This window comes from Hylobates moloch, unplaced genomic scaffold (genome assembly GCF_009828535.3).
Source record: "Hylobates moloch isolate HMO894 unplaced genomic scaffold, HMol_V3 SCAFFOLD_4, whole genome shotgun sequence".
Lineage (NCBI taxonomy): Eukaryota > Metazoa > Chordata > Mammalia > Primates > Hylobatidae > Hylobates > Hylobates moloch.
Window position 1 is genome coordinate 92,585,182 of NW_026652279.1, and position 17,810 is coordinate 92,602,991.

Sequence of the window (17,810 nt, forward strand, 5' to 3'; positions counted from 1 at the left end):
AATTTGAAGTAATGTCTAGCAACTGAAAATAACCCAGATTATGTCCAGATAGAGAGAAAAGGCTGTTTTAACTGGCAGTTATACTGGGGTTGTAAATGTAGAGAAATACACAAGGTTATATCTGGTTTCAGCTGTATCTACTTGTTGGTTACTATCAGCAGCCCTAGTGAGTGGGGTTGGAATTTATAGTACTTGATAGATGGATGCAGTTGGAGGTTGGGTCAAAGGTGTTGCTACCACTAAAATTACTGAAATCCAAGAACAAAAAGAATCTTAAAAAAAAAAAAAAAGATTCCTCACTAACCCATGGGAGGGAATTCAGCTTCTATAAATTTATCACAGAAGTTAGGAGATAATTCAGCTCCTATATATTTATTATAGAAGTTAGAATAGGCTGGGTGTGGTGGCTCACGCTTGAAATCCCAGCGCTTTGGGAGGCTGAGGCGGGTGGGTCACCTGAGGTCAGGAGTTCGAGGCCAGCCTGGCCAACATGGTGAAACCCTGTCTCTACTAAAAATACAAAAATGAGCCAGCTGTGGTGGCGCGTGCCTGTAGTCCCAGCTACTCAGGAGGCTGAGCCAGGAGAATCATTTGAACCCAGGAGGTGGAGGTTGCCGTGAGCTGAGATCACGCCACGGCACTCCGGCCTGGGCGACAGAGCGAGACTCCGTCTCCAAAAAAAAAGTTAGAATAATGTTCAACACTGCATCTTTCTATTGAAAAATAATCAAAAGTCAGAATTACCTAATATAGCAAACAATACAGGGAGTCGGGAGTTTGGCAAGTGAATGGTGCCTGGGCTGGTGCTGCCTCTTGTAAAACCAGCTCTGAATGCCAGAGACAGTGCAACCCATGCTGCCATGCACTCTCCCCAGAGTGTCCAGGGCCCCTGGCCAGTCCAAGACATTCTTGGAGGAGATTCCAATATCCTTGCATTGTATGGCAATGACCTAGCACACTTCCGAGCTAGTTAGTGGTATTCCAGGAAACACTGAGGAGAATTTTAAGGGAAAAGAAAGATCAGGTGAGGTCAAGTCTGATGCAACTGGGCTCCCCTGAAACTGGAACCATGGGTCTGCAGAAGGATTCCAACACATCAGATGATTAAGGAGCCCATAACAGCTTCATGCTGTTTTATGAGGCAGCAGTCGGCTTCCAAGAGAATAAATGAAAAGACTGAGGGAAGCCAAATGAGAGCCAGTTTATTCTCACTGGTAAGAAGCAAAGTCCCAAACACTTGTTAAAACAAAGTGTGTTGTGACGGCTAAGACGGGATGTGGGGGCTGAAACCACGGAAAGTGCAAAGGATGCCACCTGCCCAAAACATGCAAGGGTCTTAGGAGTGTGAGGAGAAAAGATCTGGGTATTTCTCAGGCTCTGGACACTTTTCTTTTTAGATGGTAGAAGGCACTGTGGAAGAAAAACATTCATATTTTATCCCAAATAAAGCAAGGAATAAACCTCCAACCAAAATGCACCAGTTTTTACTAGTATAGAGAAGGCATATGCCAGCTCTGTTCCCACACTGGATTTTCAGATGTAGCACTTTCAGGATCCACTGGAGGCTCTTTTATTTCAACTCGAGGGTCCCCATCCTGGTCTATTTCTTCAACAATTTTACGCAAAGAAGGAAGCAGAGGCTGTAGCTCTGCCCGTGTTGCATGGTCTGGGAGGAATGTCATTTAGTAATCACCACAGGAGCATGTTTCACAAAAAGAGAAATATGTCATCTCTCCAGTGTTCCCTCCGAATGCAGAGCACGTCCCTGCAGACAGCCACACAGAGGCCCTAATGATGACACTGGTATAACTGAAATTTTCATACATCCTAACTGGACACCTGGGGTGGTGGGTAGTAGAAGACATTAAGCAGAGCGAGGTAAAGACATTTTTGTCACTGAGTAGTTGGGCATAAAAGTAGAAAGGTTCCAAAATGATAAGGAAGAAGCAAAGCTTCATTACAAACTACAAGAAACTTAAAAAAAATGTCCTTTGGGGAAACGGAGTGGAGTATGAGGAAGGAAGGGAGGAAAGAAGGTTCATTAACTGAAGGCACATTATCAGACGGGTCTAAGAAAGAGCACTTGGTTGGGAAAGGAGGGATTGTGTTAAATTAACACTCTAACTGCCAGGATTTATAATAGTTTTAACCAACCAGTGGTATTCTGTCATTTCCCCTTCCCCCAAGAAGAGCCAAAAAAAGACTGACTTATTTCACTTACTGTTCTTTGGGTATAACATGCTGGAGGTGCACCATTTCTCTGGGTTCTATTGAGCTGTTTCCTGATGTGCAAAAGGAAGTTCCCTGATATAAAAGGTAGCTTAGGTACTCCAGGGAGTGCCCTCCTCAAAGGGCATCAATCTCAGGGTCTCCATCCCATGGGCCCCTCTAGTTACCTATGACTAGGAGACTTGCTTTGGGCATCCCACACATTCCTGAACACCGCTCTCCATTCTGCAGCAATATTTAGTAATAACAGATAGCACCAGGCACCAAGTTAGGTTCTGGGAAGATTCAGACATGGTCCTTGCCCCCTTGAGTAAAGGGGGGCAAGGACTCCCTGGCTCATTCTAGGATAGGGAAAGAAATATATTAACAGTCGTTATAGCATAGCATCATGGGGACCATGAAAGGAACCTTGCTTGGTTATTGCATTTAGCAACTGCCTCTCTGGGGTTGAAACAAATCACTGCCAGTGGTTGACCAGGCTCCTGTGCTGGACCTCAAGGATTTGTAATCTTCATCTAAGACACATTAGAAAGACTGGGAATATTTTGCCTGGTCGGGAAGTCGGATAAATGACTTAGTGATTATTTTAAAGTTATGAGCATTATTATAATCCACAGTAGTAACCACCATTTTCTATTTCTCCCTTTTTGCTGAAAACAGATGAGAGAAAAATGACTGTAAATGGAAAAAGAAAAAGAGCTTAGGTTCCACACAGGGAAGTCTTCTTGGTCATAATGTTATTAAGCAATGGAAAAAACCACACGGGACTTGGTCCCATCTCTCCTACGGGAGGACACTGTGGAAAGGAAACTGGATATCTACCTTCACTGAATGCCTTCTAGGGACTTACTCTATCTTTGAAGGATGTGGGGCCTCAGGAACAGAGTTAAGAGTTGAAAGGAAGAGACTCCAGAAATAAGTCCCTTATTTTGTCTCCTTTAGGGTCAGTTCACTGGAGATTCCATGCCTCACATGCACACGTAGGAAAAGGCATTTCCTTCCTGAAAAAGACTTAAACTCACCCTATTGCCTTGGCAAACAAACCAGTGTCTTCTCTTCATTACAGGCAAATCACTTGGAAGAGGGGCTTTTGGAAAAGTGGTTCAAGCATCGGCATTTGGCATTAAGAAATCACCTACATGCCGGACTGTGGCTGTGAAAATGCTGAAAGGTATGTATGCTGTAGTTTGGCTTTCAACTGACCCATCACCGTTTTGCATTTCCTAAATATTGGTACAAGTTAGCTATAGCCTGGGAACAGACACAAGCTTTTTCTGCTCAGGCCACATAATTTTCTTCTACTGCTACGAGGCCTCTTTGCTCACGAGTTTTAGATTAGGCCAGCACGAGCTGAGAATAAACCTTGTAAGTGGAACAATCCAGCACTGTCCACAGGAAAATGATCTCTGTCACCTCAAAGGTCTTTCTCTTCTCACATCACAGATTGTAGACAACAAGGGACTTAAGCCCATTGTAACTGCAGGTTCAAATTCTGGCATGATCTACTGTGATGTTGTCATGGAAACTTAGCAGCACATCCTAAATCCCAATGGCTTTGCTTGGGCTTGACCTGACTATAAAGTAAAACTATAAAGCTAGAACAATTGAGTTGATCAGAACTCTGAACTATTTTATACTAACTACCTCAGCCATAAAACATTTCCTCCTTAGCAGTTTAAAAACCTGAGTTATCTTTCTAGTGTTGAAAGATACTACTACTCTGTGAAGCACTGGGAAGTAGAACCAAATCACACAGTGACTTATGCCCAACACCAAAGACAGATTGAAAATGAAAATCAGCGAAAGTTGTGTAAACCAAATGTCTCAAAGACTCACAGGTCCTTTACAGTGTAGAAAATACTTCGTTTCTTCATCTGTAATGGAATTTTATGATGCTTCAACTCAACAGAACTGAAAACTCAAAAAGCAGCTTTTAACTTTCCAAAGTCTCCAGGATATTGCTGGGAAATTTTGAAGCCCAGCAAGCTGTGCGTCCAACTACACAGGTACCTAGTACAAGCTCCAGGAGAAAGGGCTGTTTGCTTAGGGAGACTTCAAAGTTCTTAATCTTCTAGCAATAACTCCATTATTTCAAAAGCCCCATGTAAATATATTTTCAACTTCAAAAGGCTGTACTCCTCAAGAAAAAACTAATAAAACTCTGCAAAGAACCTGCCAGTTCTACTCTGAAAGTAGTCTGGGAAGGAGTTTGGTATCCACAAGTTAGAACTTTTGTTTGGGGTAGACTTCCCAGACGAAGGCAGGTATTTCTATCAAAATAGAGGCATGCTAGCACCCTCCCCGCGAGAACCCCAGATTCTGAAGAGAAGAGGCATCAACATGTCTTCTATGTGCAAAAGCACCAGACTAGATACTTTCACATATTAGGCTGAACCACACGAAACGGCCATTTTTCTTATTTCCTCTCAACAGCTTTGTGAGGTGGACATTATTATCCTCAGTTTGCAGATGAGGAAACATGGCCAAGAAAGGTTAAATAGCCTCTGCAAGGCCACACAGCTGCTCAGTGTAAGTAAGGGTTTGTGTGCGAAAGTCTTCCAGCTTTGAATGTAGTGCTCTTTTCTCCACACCAGTGTGCCACAAAAGAGGGGCTGCAGAGACCTGGCCTCCTGGAATTGGCACACTGCTCCAAAACCCTGAAAATGATCCTGGCCTGGTTTATAGAGGCAATCCAGTATCCAACCTAGAGATAGGTGGAAACTAAATCTGAAAGCAACTGTTTCCTCAGCTAGTCCCATTTCTCTGCTTGCTGCCACACATTGTCCTCTAGGAGAGGCAGCTCTGATATCCACACTAGTCTGTTGTGGGTCCAAGATAATACCTGTGGCCCTGCCTATAAATACAGCAAGCTGAACCAGCATCTGGTTTTTTTCCTCCAAAGAGGAAAGGGTTATAGGGAGATGAATGAGTTTGAAAGAAGATTCTGACTTGAGATTTTTTTTTTTTCCTAAGAGACAGGGTTTTACTCTGTCGCCCAGGCTGGAGTGCAGTAGCATGATCATAGTTCACTGCAGCCTCTGCTTCTCAGGCTCAAGCAGTCCTCCCACCTCAGCCTCTCAAGTAGCTGGGACTAGAGGCTCACACCATCACACCTAGCTAATTCAAAAAAATTTTTTTTTGTAGAGACCGTATCGCTATCTTGCCCAGGCTGGTCTCAAATTCCTGGGCTCAAGCAATCCTCCTGTCTCAGCCTCCCAAAGTGCTGGGATTACAGGCGTGAGCCACTGCACCCAGCTGAGATTTTTTTAAAAGGCTCAGAGAATCTCTTCTATGTAATACAGATTGTGTGTGTAGGGTCTTCATAAATGCCTATTTTTTTTTTTTTTTTAGCCATCAGCATTGATTGTAAAAGACTGCCAAATCACCCACTCTATAAAATTCCTTTAAAAAATTTCATTCAGCTTTCTTGCTTAAATTAATTGGCCATCTGATTCTGGGAGATACAAAAAAGGCATGGCCCGGCGCAGTGGCTCATGCCTGTAATCCAGCACTTTGGGAGGCTGAGGCCGGCGGATCACGAGGTCAGGCATTTGAGACCGGCCTGGCTAATATGGCAAAATCCCATCTCTACTAAAAAATACAAAAATTAGCCAGGCGTGGTGGCGGGCACCTGTAGTTCCAGCTACTTGAGAGGCTGAAGCAGGAGAATCACTTGAACCCAGGGGTTGGAGTTTGCAGTAAGCCAAGATCACGCCACTGCACTGCAGCCTGGGTGACACAGCGAGACTCCGTCTCAAAACAAAAGCATAAAGTGTAACAAAGGCCGTAAGTCAAAAGCTCTTTCAAAGTGTCCTTGAGCAAAAATATTAATCTTTTTGGGCCTTATACCCATGCCTGAAATGAGAAGAGTAATTGTGTTTATTTATTCCAAAATATTTGTTGAGCATCTACTGTGAGCCAGCCCTAACCCCATGCGCAGGCTTTGGAGTTTATCTGGTTATTATTAAAAAAGATTTGTGCTTATGAAATACCATGTTGGTATCTACCACAATGTTAAATGCACATACCTCTAACTCACTTCCAGGACACTGTCCTACAGAAACACTTGCATGTGTGCACAGAGATTACACACAGACTATCACAGTATTATTTGTAATAGCAAAAAGGCTATAGACACTCTAAATGTCAGGGACACCATTAATCAATTAAAAAGAATGGGCCCACATTGGCCACCATTAACGTGGTTAACCTGCTGGGCGTGGTGGCTCACGCCTGTAATCCCAGCAATTTGGGAGGCCAAGGCAGGTGGATCACCTGAAGTCAGGAGCATGGTGAAACCCTATCTCTACTAAAACTACAAAAATTAGCCAAGCATTGTGGCACACACCTGTAATCCCAGCTACTCAGGAGGCTGAGGCATGAGAATCGCTTGAACCCAGGAGGCGGAGGTTGCAGGGAGCCGAGATCGCACCAATGCACGCCAGCCTGGGTGACAGAGTGAGACTCTGTCTCAAAAAAAATAAAAAGAAACAAAAAGTCTCTGATTTATTAAAAAGGGGGAAATAGATTTTTTAAATAGACTATATATATGTGTATATATATGTATATATATGTATATATGTATGTATGTGTATATATGTATATATGTACATATGTATATATGTGTATATATGTATATATGTATATATGTGTATATGTGTATATGTGTATATATGTGTATATATGTATATATATGTGTATATATGTATATATATATGTGTGTGTATATATATATATATGACCTCTGATTGAATATACGTATTTATAAATGCATAGTAAAAGGTCTGAACACCAAACTATTAACAGTGGCTGCTTCTAAGAAGGCAAGTGGGTTGGAGTGGCTTTCACTTTTCATCTAGATCATTTTACTCTATATCTTTTTATTCCAACTCATAGTGTTGAAATATTTTACAGCAAGATTATTTGATTTTTATATTTCTAAAAATAATTTAAAATTTTTAAATGCCTTGCAAATTAACTAATAAGAACAAACAGAACACACTCAATTTAGGCTTTAGACTCTGCTAATTCTTAGACTGATAATGCTTATCTCTGAGATTGAAGTTGAAGTCAGATGCTATGGATCCTCACAACCCAAGATAACCCTGTGAACTCCAGAGAGGACAGGTTACAGGGAGAAAATAACACATTGCAAAGATGTTTACAAAAGTAGCCATTTTGCCCTGGCAGGCCCCTTGTGCTCCTTCTCTGTGACTCTCCAAAGGGAGAAGGTGAGAAGAGGGAACGTGGAGGTGTACTCTCTGCCTGGTGGGTTCTTGCTGCACCTGGTTCTGACAGAAGGGAAGCCTTTGGAAGGCACTTTCACGAGGTGCCCAGCTCTGAGTCAGCGCATTGCTGAACAGAACTAGGTCCACCAAGAGGAAATGTCCAGTGACTAACCCCACTACTGTGCTGGGCCTTACTGTAATCAAAAGGATGTTGGCTCAGGAGGGTGGGAGTAATGAAAACAGTCTGGAGACTTGGCCTTTCTGCAGAATGTGGGGAAGTTAGTGAAGCAACCGGCTGAGCATTGACAAACAAGGAGGGCAAGAATGCCGCCTCCGGCGGAAGGAGCCCCATTGTCCTGTTGCCCTGACTCTTCCTTGCTTCTCACACAGAGGGGGCCACGGCCAGCGAGTACAAAGCTCTGATGACTGAGCTCAAAATCTTGACCCACATTGGCCACCATCTGAACGTGGTTAACCTGCTGGGAGCCTGCACCAAGCAAGGAGGTAATGGAGAAGGGGAGGGGGGGCTCCATCTTCCCCTGCACAGGCTGGAAGAACAGTTCTCTGCCTTACAGCTCCTTCTCCCCCGCACTGTGCTTCCTCGCCTCCAGGAAAACGGCCTCCCTAATAGCTCTAGAAGAAACAGCTTGTGCATCTACAGAAGGGTGCTCCCATAAATCCCTTCCCTGTGCAGTTAATTAAGATTCTGAAGAGGACTCCCTTTTTGATCTCCTTCCACGGGCTCTAGGCCAAGCAGTTTTCTCTCAGGATGGGTTTGAAGGAGTGTGGCCAGAGCCAAGGTAAAAGGTAGAAGGTTGCATATTCCTTGAGGCTTCACCTAAAGGAATGAATGAATCACTACTGGTAGGGTCCCAGGAGGAGGTGATGTGGGGGCCCTTCCCTCCAGATCCACCTTGCAGAGAGACCTGACCCAAGGGGGTAGGGACAGAGCTGTGCTTTATGATTAAGAGCTCCAGCATGTTGTCGCAGACCTTTCTTTCCGTATGGCAGGGTTAGGGCTTGAGAGTAGATGTGTGATCATTGTTTGAGCCAGCAAGGTGCAAAGAACTGTGCATGCCGATGTTTTCCCCAGCTCTCAACAGAGGTAGCAGGGATGAAGGGTAGCTGGGGAAGACAATCTGCCAGGGGCGGAGGTGGTTAGAGAGGAGCTAAAGGCTGGGGAGGCGAGAAAGAGTCAGAGGGACCTCAACACGGCCCCGCCTGCTTCTCCATCATCCCCGGATAACGTTTTATCAAGTTCTCTGTTGTGGCAACCTCATTCTGTTTGCCTCAACTTTGCATCTGTAAAACTGATCAGGGATAATGAGACAGCCTACCCTCATGTGCAGCCGTCAGCTCCGTGCAGCCGGACACCAGCATGAAAGCCCCTCTGAGGAGGGTGGCTGGACCCCAGGCGGGAGCCGAGCTCTGCGGCTTCTGCCGCCGTAGAGGGGACATACAAAACTCTGGAAGCAACTTCCCATTCGGAGCCTGGGGGGAAGATGAGATGCTGTTAGGATTTCTAGCGTGTTCCTCATAGTAAGAGAAAACCACTCCACCAGGACCAGCCCAACTTCTGCAAAACACAAAAAAGAACTAGTGGCTTCTGGGCTCCCGGCATGCCCTGGGCAGCGGCTGGTGAAGCAGCTCCGGGGTCACTCCCCTTTGACCTGGAAGTGGTCCTTGCTTTGTGGGTTGCATGCCCAGCCCAGGCATGCAGTGGAAACGCATGGCAGGAGAGAGGAGGCCTTCAGAGCACCACATGGGCCCCACAGTGCAGCTGGACTTCCTTCCCAACCCTCTTGCTTCCTTCAGACCGGGGTCGGGTTGGCAAACCAAGGTCAGCCTGTGAGCTTAAAATGGTTTGACCTTTTTAAATAGTTGGGGGAAAAAAATAAAAAATAAAAATAATATTTCATGACATGAAATTGTATGAAATTCCAATTTCTGTGTTCATAGTTTTCTTGGAGCACAGTCATACTTGTTTGGTTGTTTCCAGGCTACAAAGGCAGAATTGAGTAGTAGCTCCTTGATCTGCAAAGCCTAAAATGTTTACTAGCTGGACCTTTACAAGAAGAGTTTGCCGATCCCTACTTTAGATCCTCTGGCAAGCCCCAAGGCAAATTGCGCAGACACTGCTGGGGAGAGACGGCCAGGTAGCCGTCTCTGCCCCGGTAGGGAGGGAGGAGCTGCTTAATAGTTCCAGGACTGGTGTGACAGTAACCAGAAGCTCCCCTACTCTCAAGGGTCTGGTTAAGAGGCAGGGAGGCTGGCTTTTGCCTCTCTCCTCCTCAAAGGTATTTCTGTCCTTCTTCTAATCTTTTCTCTCTAATGCTTCTGCACTGCCCCCCACCTCCATTTTTTTTTTTTTTTGTATTTCAATTGTATTCTTTAAACCCCTTCTTAGGTTAAACCGAAAAAGTCACCGTATTCATGGGCCTCTCATCCCTAAATCGCATCCCTTGGCCCCACTAATACAAAGGCTGGTTGGTTTGAGGTTTCTCAGGCAGGCTGAAGGCTGGCAAATGGCTGACTGGCTTGGTGTGGCTGAGCATGAGCATGTGCTGTTTTGGCTGCAGGGCCTCTGATGGTGATTGTTGAATACTGCAAATATGGAAATCTCTCCAACTACCTCAAGAGCAAACGTGACTTATTTTTTCTCAATAAGGTAAGGATTTTAAAAGTTGGAGGTTTTTAAAGATAGCAATGAGTTTTCATTTAGTCTGTAACAACATAAAGCAAGAGAAACCTGTATTGTTCTGTTAATGATTAAACTTAAAACTCAATCTCTGCTTCTTCTCCTTTTTTCGTGTTTTTTCCCCCTGATAATCTGTTACACTCTAGTGTGGATAGCACAGAGAATCATTTGATCCCTGTGTGCGTATGCAGCCATAATTGGAGAGTAAATCTACTAGCCACTTATCTAAATATCTAACAATAACTTTCTTTCTCCTGGTATATATGTGTGCATGTGTATATACACGCAAACATACATACACAAGTCACTTATTTCTTTAAGGAAGATAATAGTTAATATAATTGTCTCCATTTATTAGGTTAGATTTTGACTAAGGCTAAATCAACTGAGTGACTTGTACAATCAGCAGTAGACCAATGATATGGCCGGGGCCAAAAATCATTATCTTTCCTTTCTACTGCCCTTTCTCCCACTTCCTGACACCCTCACTACCCATGTCATCCCTACATATACTCTGAACGAGCCTTATCATTAAATAAAAGCTGTGTAGTAAAAGGAACATGTGGACCCAAGACCTAAGGGCAAACAAGGTTTAAAAGAGATTATTGGGCCGGGCATGGTGCCTCACGCCTGTAATCCCAGAACTTTGGAGGCTGAGGCAGGTGGATCTTGTGAGGTCAGGAGTTCAAAACCAGCCTGGCCAACATGGCGAAAACCCTTCTCTACTAAAAATACAAAAATTAGCCAGGCATGGTGGCCTGCGCCTGTAATCCCAGCTACTAGGGAGGCTGAGGCAGGACAATCACTTGAGCCTGGGAGGAGGAGGTTGCAGTGAGCTGAGATCATGCCACTACACTCCAGCCTGGGCAACAGAGTGAGACTCTGTCTCAAAAAATAAAAAAAAAAAAAAGAGAAAGAGAGAGATTATTGAATGGAGGAGAAATAATTTACTAAAACTTTGCCAGTGTGACATATGGCACCAATACTGTGTCCTTCTCTGAGCTGAAGAAGTCCAGGGGACAGTGATTCAACATTATTAACCAGTAATCAGCAACACTGTTGATGAACCCATGTAGTGTGGTGGTTAAACATTGAGACTCTGGAATCAGACTTCTTGGATTCAAATCCTGTCTCTACTTCTCATGAAATCTGGGAACGCAAATTACTCAACCTGTTTCAGTTCCCTCATTTATTAAATGAAACTTATAATAGAATCCAGCTGATGGGATTGTTGAGAGAATAAATATCTCTCAGTTAAACATTCAATAAATGTTAATCATCACCGTCACCACCACCGTCATCATCATCATCAACATCATTGACCTACTAAGATAGAAAAATTGGGTGAGTCCAACTTCGTACCACTGATCTACCTGGTGGATAAAATGTCTGAAATCCAAGAATGATGCCCATCTTTATAATGTGGGCAAGAATCTTCATACACAAATAAGAACCACTGGACAGCTGGCCAATTTTCTCATACCTCAAACTTTGATCTAATCAAAGACAGAGATGCTCTACTGGACAGGCAATAAATGCAAGAACATCATTTTCCCCAGGTTTAAGTCAGGTCTTCTAATAATTAGAACCTTTTTTTTTTTTTTTTTTGAGACAGAGTCTCTCTCTGTCACTCAGGCTGGAGGGCAGTGGTGTGATTTCAGCTCACTGCAACCTCCGTTTCCTGGGTTCAAGTGATCCTCCTGCCTCTACCCTCCCAAGTAGCTGGGATTACAGGAGCCTGCCACAACGCCCAGCTAATTTTTGAATATTTTGGTAGAGACAGAGTTTCACCATGTTGGCCAGGCTGGTCAAACTCCTGACCTCAGGTGATCCGCCTGCCTCAGCCTCGCAAAGTGCTGGGATTACAGGTGTGAGCCACTGTGCCTGGCCTAATAATTAGAATCTTGAAGCTGAAAGGGATCTTTGTGATCAGTTGGTTCACACTCGCAGGCTGTAGATGTGCTCAGAGAAGTCAAGTGATTCGCTTAAGGACGCACACCTACCATGAGGTGAAGTCAGAAGGAGAAAGAACTCAGCTCTCTTGACTCCTCCTCCACTGCCTTTTCTGTGCACCACACTAAATAAGGTGAAAAAAGCATAAGAAAAAGTGGAAAGTGGTGCCTTGGGCTGAGGGCAGTACAAATTCCCCTTAGTACTGAAATTTTGGACTGGCTTCAGGAAGAGCTAAGCCAGCAGAATACCCTAGGGACCTGGGCAGGATGGAACGTTTGGGTTTGTGCGTCCTTTGTTTTGAAGAGTTTGCTTCCTTCTCTGGCTATATTTAATGATTTGCCTCCCTGTGCAACTTGGTGGAGCTTAGTGTTTTTGTGGAAAATCCATGGCTGTCTTTCATATTTGGAAGATAAAGGTAAAGGAAAGACAAAACCAAAAGGCTAAATTGAAAATGGAATACTTCATTTTCCAAATAAATTAACTGGGATTCTTAAATATGGTTTGTAATAAATTCACTATATTCTGCCAGAGTCCCAAGAGTTCAGTAAATTACCTTTATTTAACAAAAGTGATACTGATAAGCAAAGCTGAATATACAATTGATTGGGAGTCAGGAAGGGAGTGAGGGAGCCTGAGTTTTGGTCCTTGGGGACGTGCCTAGGCTGTGACTTTTGGGTGCCGTGGGGAAGAAGGCTGCCCAGGGAGAGTTTTCATATGCAGAGCCCTGAGTGAGCCTGTGGAGCATTTTTCTCCCCACGCTATTGCCAGCGCTTTCTCTGATGCCTTCTGTCCCACAAAGGATCTTGTGAAAAATAAAATTCCAGTCCCCAGCTGAACAGAATCCAATAAAACTGCATTGTGGAAACACAATAACAAATAGTGAAAGTCTTTACCTGCCCTCAGGTGGGTTACCTGCGATGGCAGTGGGTATTCACTCTGAGGCCTGCCTCCCTCTGCAACCCCAGAAGGTCTCTTTTCAGGGACTGGGAACCTTGGTGCCCCTTTGGCTTTTAGACTAGGTTAGGGCTGTCCCTCCTGAAGCTTTCTCCCAGTGCTCTGCTTGCTCCCACTGTGCCCTCTAGTGGAGGGATCACTCTTGCTTTGTGACATTTCTAGAAAAGCCCAGGAAGGATGGAGTAGGCGGGTTAATCCTAGAACTGCCACACCATGCAAATGGATCAAGGGACGCCACTGAACCCCAGTCCCTCTCCGCTTCTGCCGCAGTATTGCTGTCTAGCAGAATCTAGGCTACAAACATGGTCTGGTTATAAAGCCACTGAAAGTGCTAGGTTTTAGAGTGTCATAGTTACTAGATGAATTACAAAAGCCAATAAAAATCTTTTCTGGTTTCCCATGAACACCCAGAACTGACAACTCCTTTCCTATGAATCATAAAATAATAGCATAATAGAGCTTTTCAGAAGAGGATAATGAAACTCAGAAAAGTAAGGTGACTTGCCCAAGATGGCATGATTAATGGAAGAGCCAAATGAACCAGGGGTTGGATGCGCAGTCCAGGGTGAAAGGCCATTGCTACCCTTGTTAGGATCAAACTGTATCTTTGTTTTGAATGGAAGAGAAAAAAAGCAATGTCCATGTTCCCTCCTTCCCCAGAGAAACCTGAAAAATTGGTAACTATAGCCTTCTCTTATAACTCCTCCTAGGGATTACAGGGTGAAGCACCAAGCGCACTGGGGATCCTTTCCTCTCAGTGATGTCATCCTTCACAAGATGGCGTGTGGCATGGAAAAGTGGTTAAGGGCACAGATGTGGGCATCGACCAATCCTGGATTCAAGCTTTGCTTTCTTTTTTTTTTTTTTTTGAGATGGAGTTTTGCTGTCGTTGGCCAGGCTGGAGTGCAATCTGCGCCTCCTGGGTTCAAGCAATTCTCCTGCCTCAGCCTCCTGAGTAGCTGGGATTACATGCATGCACCACCATGCCTGGCTAATTTTGTATTTTTAGTAGAGACAGGGTTTCTCCATATTGGTCAGGCTGATCTCAAACTCCCGACCTCACGTGATCCACCTGGCTCGGCCTCCCAAAGTGCTGGGGTTACAGGTGTGAGCCACTGCGCCCGGCCAGCTTTGCTATTTATTAGCTGCATGTGAATTTGATTACTTTACTTCCCTGAACCTGTTTCTCCATATATAAATAAGAACTACTTCATAAAATTGTTGGAAACATTAAACAAGAAATGTACCTAAAGCTTTTAATATACCAGCTCACACAGAGTAAGCATTCAGTAAATACCCACCACTCTTAATTTTTTTTTTTTTTTGTCTGATCTAAGATGCTGTCTAGAAGCCCAGGCGAGAGCACAACAGACTCTGCAACCCCAGAGGTAGTCAGGCTCCTGGATACCGTAGGGCCCCTGTGCTAGTTCACGATCCATTTTGAGAAGTGAAACGCTCTCATTTCTCATCAGGCGATTGCCAGTTGAGGGACTGGTTTCCCGCTGCTGTGCTGGAGCTCCTTTTTACCTGGGTCCTTTTTGGTCTCTTCAAAGGATGCAGCATTACACATGGAGCCCAAGAAAGAAAAAATGGAGCCAGGCCTGGAGCAAGGCAAGAAACCAAGACTAGATAGCGTCACCAGCAGCGAGAGCTTTGCGAGCTCCGGGTTTCAGGAAGATAAAAGTCTGAGTGATGTTGAGGAAGAGGAGGGTAGGTATTAATTCCTTCCTGTCCTACGCGCTGAGATATTTTTACAACATACTCTGCATCTCTGAAATTTTTTTCTTATTTATCACTCTAATAAACATCCGTGGGAGACTCGAATGATAATGTCTTGAGGAGATAAGATTTGAATTAAGATTATTTACAGAGTTACTAATTTTGACAGGGAACTGTACCGTTTTCTCCCCTCAGGCATTTTCGTCTTAATGGATCACCCCCCTGCCCCCATGCTTGGATAAAATGGGCTGGAGGCCTGGAAAAATCTCTGGTGTTCATGTTGAAACTCAAATACTCTTAAAAATGAACTCTGATCTACTTGTTGGTTTGTTTTATGTTTTGCTAACCTTGTTCCAATAAACTGGGATTTGGTGGTATAACAAGAGCCATTACAAACAGTTACGATTCTAATGCTTTCCAGATTCTGACGGTTTCTACAAGGAGCCCATCACTATGGAAGATCTGATTTCTTACAGTTTTCAAGTGGCCAGAGGCATGGAGTTCCTGTCTTCTAGAAAGGTCAGTCTTGCTGTTCACTGTTTTTCTTCTGTGCCAGGGCTGGTCACACACCTTTGCTATAAATTCATTTTTCCTAGTATTTGCTGATACCTATGTTCTTAAATGTAGAACAAACACCACTGCAAGTGCCTTAATTTGCCAGATATGAGGAGTTTTGAGAATGAGGAGTCCGTGGATACCAGTGGATAGAACTTAATTCTGGGGAAAACTCACAGGTTTCAGACTAGACAATTCTGGCATTGGCTCTCCACAGTACCCTCTGGCATATTTTCAAATCTGGACCAAATCTCAGAAGACATGACTTCATAGGAGAGCTACTATTAATATAGCCATATGGGGCCCTCCCACAAAACTGAAGCTGGAGAAAGATCTCATCTTGGCAGCTCAGGGTAAAAGGCTGTGGGGAAAGTTCGCCCACTGGTAAATTTTAGATAACCAGCTTCGCTGATCAAATAGTAGCCCAGTGGATTCAGAACATTTCTTGACTTTGAGGGCTTGGGGACCTGTATTTATAGAGAGGCTCTTCATGTTTATGGTAACTCTGTGTGCACTGAGAGGTGCTCCCTTCACGGCATGTGAAATGGATTCCCAAATTAAGATTAATGACACTGAGAGGTGTAGGAGATTAGTTGGTTAGGTTAAGGAAATGCATTGATTATGCAACTGTTTTATTATAGTGCATTCATCGGGACCTGGCAGCGAGAAACATCCTGTTATCTGAGAACAACGTGGTGAAGATTTGTGATTTTGGCCTTGCCCGAGATATTTATAAGAACCCCGATTATGTGAGAAAAGGAGATGTAAGTCAGTTTGATGTTTATTTGACTCATTTATGTCCTATCACTTTTAAACCAAAGACTTGGTAAATATTTACACTTCCTCAGCTGTAGTCCCTGAAAACCATCATTGGTTTTCTGTGAAGACAAGCAGTCCCGATGAGCGGCATCCCAGAGAGCCCTTGTGTAAGGCTCAGAAAGGCCACCGTCTCCTGGTTCTGCTCCTCCCTAATGCCTGGTGTCCCACCTGTCCTTTGGGCAGCGCTGCGTGAGACTTGCTAACCTGAGAAGTGTTTGGTGGGGCCTGAGTGAGACCTTAGCATTGCCTTCCTTTGAATCCTGAGGGAATTCCTTGTACCACTGAAAAGAACAGCCTGGACTCTTTCCCTCAAATAAACCCAGATGATTGATTCAGCAGGTGTATCTGTCTCAGGAAAGGGCGGGGAAGACTGTCAGCAGTAGCTGACTATGGAGGAGACTGTTCACCTCCCGTGGCCTTCCATGCCTAGCGTCTCCCTGCTGGCTCGCACTGGCTTCTCTTCTCTGCTTGTTTTCAGACATAGTGTTATTTTTCACTTTTGTGGGTGACCTCCCATGTCCTCCCTTCTCCTTAACCCTCAGCCTATATACCCTGAGGGTTAGGCTTATGTCTGGGAGCCAATGAGTTACAGTAGTGGCTCCCAGCTTAATTGAACATACATATCACCTAGAAGGCTTGTTACGCTACAGTGGGCTGGCCTAACAAGCCTTCCACCCCCCAGAGTTTCTGAGTCAGTAAGTGTTGGGTAGAGCCTGAGAATTTGCATTTCTAACCAGTTTCTAGACCAGGGGTGTCCAATCTTTTGGCTTTCCTGGGCCACATTGGAAGAAGAAGAGTTATCTTGGGCCACACATAAAATACACTAACACTAACAATAGCTGATGAGCTAAAAAAAAAAAAAATTGCAAACAAATCTCATAATGTTTTAAGAAAGTTTACGAATTTGTGTCGGGCTGCATTCAAAGCTGTCCTGGGCCACATGTGGCCGGCGGGCCAGGAATTGGACATGTTTGTTTTAGAAGGTGCTGACACAGCAGGTGCCAGGACCATACTTTGAGAGCCACTGCACGACAATCTGTTGTATAGAAGGAAAACATATGACTTCACATTGATCCTTTGTAAAAAAAAAAAAAAAAAAAAAAGGAAAACAGACTTTCTCTGGGCCCCTGGTCAGGAGAGAAGACATCAACCTTCATGTTAGTCCGCCCCTCCTTTCTGTTCGTCTGTATCTGAGTCAGCCTCCCTGCCCCTCCCACTTCCTTCCTCCTTGTCTCTCCTTTATCCCATACCTCCCATCAATCCCCATCATCTAAAGTGGTACTCACTGGGATTCCTGCTATCTGAAAGAGAGGAAGATTTGTCTACATGCTTGAAAACCAACTGTATATTCTCTTTCAACACTGACTTCTTTCCTTCTTCTCTTCTTTCTGATGCTTTTGCACACTCTCCCTATTCAGTGACTTTGGAAATCTTGTCTTTTTGCGTAGGAATGCTTTCAAAATCCTCCTTCTTTGGAAAAATTCTTGGAAACCACCACCAGTTTTCAGGGTATCTTCAAATTCAGATCACTCTTTTCCTTTTCCAAGCCCTGAGTGTCCTTGTGGAGTGCAGGCTTTCTTTGTGGGGGAGGATTTTTCACAGAGCCATGCAGATAAGGACATGCTGAACACATCAGAGGGGCTTACTGAACATGT

The 17,810-nt window shown here is 44.3% G+C and overlaps 1 protein-coding gene across 1 annotated transcript in view; it reads left to right on the forward strand.

Moving 5' to 3' along the window:
• FLT1 (fms related receptor tyrosine kinase 1) overlaps positions 1 to 17,810 on the forward strand; it is a 196,477-nt gene that overhangs the window by 158,738 nt on the left and 19,929 nt on the right. The window contains exons 18-23 of the mRNA XM_032150567.2: positions 3,296 to 3,400; positions 7,848 to 7,961; positions 10,037 to 10,125; positions 14,616 to 14,772; positions 15,203 to 15,300; positions 15,978 to 16,100. Coding sequence (XP_032006458.1) covers positions 3,296 to 3,400; positions 7,848 to 7,961; positions 10,037 to 10,125; positions 14,616 to 14,772; positions 15,203 to 15,300; positions 15,978 to 16,100 — 686 coding nt within the window. The remainder of the gene's footprint in view (positions 1 to 3,295; positions 3,401 to 7,847; positions 7,962 to 10,036; positions 10,126 to 14,615; positions 14,773 to 15,202; positions 15,301 to 15,977; positions 16,101 to 17,810) is intronic.